Source organism: Talpa europaea, assembly GCF_964194135.1.
Source record: "Talpa europaea genome assembly, chromosome: X".
NCBI lineage: Eukaryota > Metazoa > Chordata > Mammalia > Eulipotyphla > Talpidae > Talpa > Talpa europaea.
In genome coordinates, this window is record NC_140081.1 from 82,233,437 (window position 1) to 82,241,857 (window position 8,421).

The 8,421-nt window shown below is 41.6% G+C and overlaps 1 protein-coding gene across 1 annotated transcript; it reads right to left on the bottom strand.

Moving 5' to 3' along the window:
- Nucleotides 1–347: 347 nt before the first annotated feature.
- On the bottom strand, nt 348–7,989 carry LOC311187685 (uncharacterized protein; the record flags this gene model as incomplete). Its single annotated transcript, XM_084259013.1, has 3 exons — nt 348–1,322; nt 5,531–6,433; nt 7,948–7,989. 3 exons carry the CDS (start codon nt 7,987–7,989, stop codon nt 348–350), a joined length of 1,920 nt encoding a protein of 639 aa, XP_084115139.1.
- Between the last annotated feature and the right edge of the window lie 432 nt (nt 7,990–8,421).

Below are 8,421 nucleotides of genomic sequence, written 5' to 3' on the forward strand. Positions count from 1 at the left end.
TTCTAAGCATGAAAATAACCAGACAACCTAGATTTGGGGAGTACAGAGAGAAGGAGGCATCTTCCCTTGTGCTAAAACAGTGGAAAGTAATAGGAACAGAGTTTCTGTATGGGACAGTCCTGAACTGATATCAAAATTCCAATGTTTGCAATCTATGTGAACTTTCCAAAGCAGCAAGCATCTGAGAATCTCAGCTTTCCCACCTATTAAGTGTAAATATAATACTTAACTTCCAGAACTGTGAAGAAGATTCAAGACATATTACATTGAGAATTTCTAGACAAATATCTGAGAAATGGTCAATGGTCAACAATATGTCCCCCCCTCTCCTTCCCTTTCTAAGGACATCATGAAAATCTGGGTAAGGGGAGAGAGAATTGAGGGGTCCTCTTGAAGATGTTCCCAAATGTTTCCTTTACATCTTTGTTCCTGAGACTGTAGATAATTGGGTTGAGCATGGGGATGACCACCGTGTAGAAGACAGAGACCAGACTGCCCTTACTTCCTGAGTACTCAGTGGATGGACGCAAGTAGACGAAAACTGTGGTTCCATAGTACAGACTGACAGCAGTCAGGTGGGAAGCACAAGTGGAGAATGTTTTGTGTTTGCCTGTGGCAGAGGGGATTCTGAAAATAGCCAGGAAGACATATGTGTAGGACACCAGGATGACTGTCAAGGATACAGACACATTAAAGCTACTACAGGCAAAAAGGATATTTTGGACGATCTGTGTATCAGAGCAAGAGAGTTTAAAAAGGGGAAGGATATCACAGAAGTAGTGGGTGATGAGATGCGAGTTACAGAAGATCAGATGAAAAACTGTGCTTGTGACAAACACCATCTCAATCAGGCCCACTGCATAGCTGGCAAGTACTAGCTGTAGGCAGAGTCGGGGGGACATGGTACTATGGTAGAGCAGAGGACTGCAGACAGCCACATAGCGGTCATAGGCCATGGACGCCAGGAGGAAGAACTCAGTGACAGCAAAGACCACAAAGAGAGCATTCTGTATCACACAACCATAGAAGGAGATGCTTTGGCACTCAGAGAAGAACCCCATCAACATTTTGGGGACTGTGACTGAAGAATAACAGAAGTCAAGAAAGGACAGGTTTCTGAGGAAGTAGTACATGGGAGTTTGCAGTTGGGGGCTGATCATTATGAGGACAATGAGGCCCAGGTTTCCCACCACCGTGAAGGCGTAGATGAAGAAGAAGAGGACAAAGAGCAGGGGCTGGAGCTGAGGGTCATCCGTGAGGCCCATAAGGAAGAAGTCACTCCACGTGCTGCTGTTGCTCGCTCCCGTTGAGCCACTGCAAGTCTGCAAGAAGGACACGCATGAGCACAGTGAGACAGGGAGGGCGGAAGTTCTAAAGTTCCATGACAATTGTTAACTTGATGCCCTGGAGCCCCCTCCTCTCTGAGTGCAGCCCTGGCACCTGCCAGCCCACCTTGTCTTTCACAACAATGGTCTCCATCTTCTTGTGGGTTCTGAGACAGACCCTGGAAGAGAAAACTAGATTAGCATGAGGCAAACTGCAGTTAATGCCCGGTGCCCTTCTGTTACTCTGAGGATGTGGTTGTCTGCTTTTGGTTGGAATTTTATTATAGTCACCTTGCTGACCATCTTTGGGGAACTGAAATTTTCACAGCATACAGTACTGTCTGTTAAAACTTTTAGCTAATATCCTTAATATATTAATAGCTACCTATAATATTGTACCTAACAAATGCTTCACATTTTGTTGGGTGATTGATATAAAGCATTTCAGTTCATTTCCCCTGAGAATTATGTTCTATTTTCATGAAAAATGAATATTATCATTATCAGTTATTGGGACATCAGTAGCAACTACATTTATTATTGCCTTGCCAAAAGTACTCTAAGCTTAGAACATTCCAATACCTTGCTCAGGGTCTCATAGTCCAGGGCAGAATCTACATTCATATGGAGGTTTGCAATATTGTAACACTACTGTTTTATCCATGCTGTCATTTTGATATATAGTCATATAATTTGTGGTTATTATTAAAGTTTATTTAGGGCATTTGCAAATCTATCCTTTCCTTGTTATTGCACTAATATTAGAAATTATCGGGACTGTTTCTCTCAATTTTACACATGATGAATAGAAAGCTATGGAAGAGGTAAGTGCCTTGTTTTGGGTCATGCAAGCCTTCATTCATTCAGCTAATACTCATTGGGTATTTGGGGTGTTTCAGGCAATGTGCTAGCTAGGCACTAGGAGCACTTTCGTAAACTTAACAATCGAAAGGAAGAGATGGACAGAAGCAAACAAGAAAAAATTTAAGAATTAAAATAAAGTAATTAAAAAGAAAATAAATAAACTAATAGAATAGAGGGAGCTGAGTGTTTGGAATGGAAACATTAGGCAGCATGGAAGGGAAATCCTTTCTGAAGACCTGACATTAGATTAGACATTAAGGGCTGGAATCCACTTGGAGAGGAGCTAGTCATACAAAGATCCAGATACACAAAGATGCTCAGCAATACTGTTGGACTAGAATCCAGGTCTCCTAATTCTACACAGCACCGGCGTCTCCAGTTGGAAGTCTCGCCCAAGTACAGGCTAACTAGAGATGGCTGGTAATGTGGAACATTATAACCTCCATCTATACACACCCGTGTCCGTGATCACCCACCTTTCTTCTCTGAATGTCTCTAGATGTCACGAGTATTCAGCAGCCACTTTCTATTTTCTGCACTCATCCAAAATGCTTCAGACCAGCAATGGTGGTTGGGCTCCTTCGGATGTTTCTTTGGTGGAAGGAAAAGTTCATGTGCCCGTAACACTAAAGACTCTGGAACTAAGCTTCTGGTTATACAACCCCCTCACTACTCTGGGCTTGGCCATGTCTGTGTAATTGGCAGAATCATTAATTTATCCAAGTTTCTGCCTTCTTGACTGGTCTCCTGAGATGCTGAACAGTAAGCCCAGGGGTAAGCAGCTGTGACGTCCAAGATGGCTGGAGCGGCGAGCAGAGCCAGTCCCAATAGGATGTTTTCACTGACTCATGCTGAGAGTTTGGGGAAATGTAGTCAGTACTGAGATGTTTTGCAAACCGTTGGGAGAAACGAATGTCTATGAGATATATTGTATTATTAGTTATAATAAAAAGTTGTATTAGTTATTTTAAATATCCTCATCCACAATTAAAATACAATTGTTTTCTCAAATTTAGGGTGTCTAGCAGTTACGGGCAAAATGGCAAATGCATAAGATGCTGTATATTTCTCAGTTTGTGATCTCTCATACCACTTTATTTACTCAACTCTTTACTCTGAGGGTAAACTGTAAATTACTTTTAAACAGAAAAGAATTATCTCATTAGTTTTTTTTTTTTGGGGGGGGTCAATAATGTCTCTGAGTGCCACTCAGTGTCGTAATGATATATTCTTGTACCTGAAATGTGTGTGGTGACCAGTTGCCTTCTGCCATACTCATTCCATTTTTTCCAAACCAGATTTGAGTTGTGGAGGTCTTGCTTTAATGCATGTTTTTATTTTTCCATTCAATGAATATGGACCTCCCACTACATACACAATTTGGTGTGTTACTTATTTTCACTGAATTCCAAATTTTTCTGCTTTGAATGGGGGTTAATAAACACTGCTTTGTGGACCTCAAGTTTGTTGTTGGACTCAAAGGAGGTCATGTGTGGGAAAGTCTCTCGAAATTACATGCTTCATGCTAATCTCATATTCAAGGAGTGTGCTGATATTGCTGATCACAGAAGTGGAGACAGATTTTTTTTTAGGATAAATACTTTTTTAAAAAATTTATTTATTCATACAAGCACTGGGTACAGTCAGAAGCAAGGGAGGGTGAGAGAATTCACCAGAGCCAGAGCGGGGAGCAGAGCAGGCAGAAGGACCGAAGTACACTGCTGAGGGGAGCAGCGGGAGGCAGGAGAGGTCTGCGCGCCATGTGGGACCCTCCTCTGGTGGCCGGGTAGCAGCCGGGGATTGAACCGGCGCTGCAGAGGCCACGGGTAGCTTCGCAACCCAGCGCTCAATCGCTGCGCCACCGGGGAGGCCCGTGGAGATAGATATTTGTATAAATTCAAAGATGTCTCCATTACTACACAGGGGACTGGGGTGATGGTGCATGTGTGCACTGGTGAAGGAAACTCTATGGGGACTACACCTGGCAGGGGAGGGGGAAATGCAACCAATGTTTTTGAATGAAAATGATGTAAAATACTTATAAATAAAAAATAAAATATAATAAAAGGACAATCAACCCTGCCCAATCATGTCCCCATTTTCTTAATATATTTTTTTCTGATCTGCCATCTCCCCATTTTACCAATAACATTTGCTTCCAAATTTGCCTTCCACCCTGCTGCAGCCAAACAAGAGCCTTGTATGTCTAGATTATCTTATCTCGGACTTTGAACTTCAGTTCCCCTCATTGGTTCCACTATTCACTCATTGCTCCTACTTCTCACCCCTAACAGGCTTTATTCCTCTCACTCATCTCTTCCTAGAGGTTCTCTGATGAACCCACTCTATCCGGTTTGCCGTGCTCTGAAATCCAGTCTCACTGTTTAAATTCTTTGGTGTTCACTGATGAGCTTTTCAGTAGGAAATTGAGAGATGATATATCAGAGTGGAAATAACTAAAGTTCTTTAAAAAAAAATGAGGAATCAAATCCTGCATTCACTTTTTATTAGTTGTTTTTCCTGGAATAACTCACTTAACTCTTTATAGATCTATTCTTGTCATCTGTAAGATGGGAGAAATAGTACCGACTCACAGAGTTTGGGGAAGGATTAGGAGACAACTCATTTAGAATTTTACAAACAGAAAGTGTTCAAAAAATAAACGTCAATTTAAAGAAAAAGTCAGTTTGTTTGTTTTGGGTAGAATCTTCTCTCTTCCAATTGAGTTTGAAGCTGGCAAAAGGAAGTGGGCATAGTTTTGTCCTGGGAGTCCTTTGCCACCACTTTCTGCAGTAAAGAACTGTATACAATAAGTATTCAATAAATTTACTGACCTGATTATGCATGGACAAAGTCACAGGTAGGGAATAATTTGTGCATCTTCAGAGGCTGAATCTATTGCAAATTTGAGAGACAGTATTCTCAAAGCATGAAAATAACCAGATCACCTAGATTTGGGGAGTACAGAGCGAAGGTGGCATCTTCCCTTGTGCTAAAACAGTGGAATGTAAAAGGAACAGGGTTTCAGTATCAGACAGTCCCGAACTGCTATCAAAATTCCAATGTTTGCAATCTATGTGAACTTCCCAAAGCAGCAAGCCTCTGAGAATCTCAGCTTTCCCACCTATTAAGTGTAAATATAATACTTAACTTCCAGAACTGTGAAGAAGATTCAAGACATATTACATTGAGAATTTCTAGAGAAATATCTGAGAAATGGCCAATGGTCAACAATATGTCCCCTCCCTCTCCTTGCCTTCCTTTGGACATCATGAAAATCTGGGTAAGGGGAGAGAGAATCGAGGGGTCCTCTTGAAGATGTTCTCAAATGTGTCCTTTACATCTTTGTTCCTGAGACTGTAGATAATTGGGTTGAGCATGGGGATGACCACCGTGTAGAAGACAGAAACCAGACTGCCCTTACTTCCTGAGTACTCAGTGGATGGACGCAGGTAGACGAACACTGTGGTTCCATAGTACACACTGACAGCAGTCAGGTGAGAAACACACGTGGAGAATGTTTTGTGTTTGCCTGTGGCAGAGGGGATTCTGAAAATAGCCAGGAAGACATATGTGTAGGACACCAGGATGACTGTCAAGGATGCAGACACATTAAAGCCAGCACCGGCAAAGAGGATATTTTGGGCAATCTGTGTATCAGAGCAAGAGAGTTTTAACAGGGGAAGGATATCACAGAAGTAGTGGGTGATGACATGGGACTTACAGAAGATCAGATGAAAAACTGTGCTTGTGCTTAACACCATCTCAATCAGGCCCACTGCATAGCTGGCAAGTACTAGCTGTAGGCAGAGTCGTGGGGACATGGTACTATGGTAGAGCAGAGGACTGCAGACAGCCACATAGCGGTCATAGGCCATGGACGCCAGGATGAAGAACTCAGTGACAATAAAAACCACAAAGAAAGAATTCTGTATCACACAACCAGAGAAGGAGATGCTTTGGCACTCAGAGAAGAACCCCATCAACATTTTGGGGACTGTGACTGAAGAATAACAGAAGTCAAGAAAGGACAGGTTTCTGAGGAAGTAGTACATGGGAGTGTGCAGTTGGGGGCTTATCATTATGAGGACAATGAGGCCCAGGTTTCCCACCACCGTGAAGGCGTAGATGAAGAAGAAGAGGACAAAGAGCGGGGGCTGGAGCTGAGGGTCATCTGTGAGGCCCATAAGGAAGAAGTCACTCCACGTGCTGCTGTTGCTCGCTCCCGTTGAGCCACTGCAAGTCTGCAAGAAGGACACGCATGAGCACAGTGAGACAGGGAGGGTCCTTAAACAGAGGTGCAGGGGCTGCCCTGGCTACCCAGGCTGTGACACGATGTGTGTGCCCACGTTTCGCCAAAATTTCATCCTGTCTCATTCATCTCTGGTCACCATCCAGGATATTGGATGTACTTCAAGATTTAATGGTCTCTGAAGTCAAAAGAAAGGGTAGGAAAGTGCTATTTATGATCTTTGTGACCTTGGGCTGTAGTATTTTCTCTTGTCTCACTGTAAACAGGGATAATGCAAAAAAAATCCCAAATCATTATATTGAAATTTAACAATTATTTGTCAACTAAACCTCAAATAAAAAATAACAGGGTTAAAACTCCAGTCTGGTAACACTAGTTATGAGAACTGGAAAGGAAGGGAAGGAAATTGTCCATACCTGCACTAGCTTTTGGTGTAAGTGTCAGACCTAGAACTCAGGGTCCCGTCTACAGTATTCGACACTTAGGGGAGTTAAGAGCCTCCAGAAATATGGAATCTTTGTCCTCATCTGGACACAGGGGACAGCTTCACCCAAAGTTCCTTCAAAAATCACAACATTCATTGTGCTTAGGGTCACGTCCATACTTTCTGTTAACCTGGGAGATTTTCATTGTCTGACTATAGCTTATTTTAATACTGATTTTCTGCTTGGGAGCTGAGATACTGAAGTAGAAAGTACAAAGTCAAATAGAGGATTTGTGCCATTGGATTTAGAGTCATCCACCAAGGTATGAGATCTGAGTCCATATGCTTTTCAGCTCTATACCTTTTGAAAGTCCTTTCTGAGTCACAAGTTCTTCATCAGTGAAATGGGAACAAATCACACTAGTTCTTCTAATCTCACAGGATTGCTGCAAAGATCTAGTATGCGCCTCTAGGAAATGATTTCTGAAGTGTAAATATATTCAGTACGGTTACTCAGGAAGCATGCACAGGGCTACCAGTAAATTGGTCTAAAGCTCCATGACAATTGTTAACTTGATGCCCTGGAGCACCCTCCTCCCTGAGTGCAGCCCTGGCACCTGCCAGCCCACCTTGTCTTTCACAACACTGGCCTCCATCTTCTTGTGGGTTCTGAGACAGACCCTGGAATAGAAAACTAGATTAGCATCAGGCAAACAGCAGTTAATGCCCAGTGCCCTTCTGTTACTCTGAGGATGTGGCTGTCTGCTTTTAGTTGGCAATTTATTATAGTCACCTTACTGACAATCTTTGGGGAACTGAAATTTTCAGCATACAATACTGTCTGTTAAAACTTTTATCTAATATCCTTAATATATTAATAGCTACCAATAATATTGTACCTATCAAATGCTATACATTTTGTTGGGTGATTGATATAAAGCATTTCAATTCATTTCCCCTGAAAAGTATTGTCTATTTTCATGAAAAGTGAATATTATCATTATCAGATATTGGGACATCAGTATCAAGTACAATTATTACTGCCTTGCCACAGATAGTCTAAGTTTGGAGCATTCCAATACCTTGTTCAGGGTCTCATAGTCCAGGGCAGAATCTACATTCATATGGAGGTTTGCAGTATTGTAACGCTACTGTTTTATCCATGCTGTCATCTTGAAATATAGTCATTTAATTTGTGATAATTATTAAAGTTTATTTAGGGCATTTGCAAATCTATCCTTTCTTTGTTATTGCACTAATATTAGAAATAATCGGGACTGTTTATCTCAATTTTATACATGATGAATAGAATGCTATGGACGACGTAAATGCCTTGTTTTGGGTCATGCAGACCTTCATTCATTCAGCTAATACTCATTGGGTAATGGGGTGTTTCAGGAAATGTGCTAGCTAGGCACTAGGAGCACTTTCGTAAACTTTGCAATAGAAAGGAAGAGATGGACAGCAAATAAACCAAAAAAAAAAAAAAACCAAAAAAAGAGAACTAAAATAGTGTAATTAAAAAGAAAATAAAATAAACTAATAGAATAGAGGGA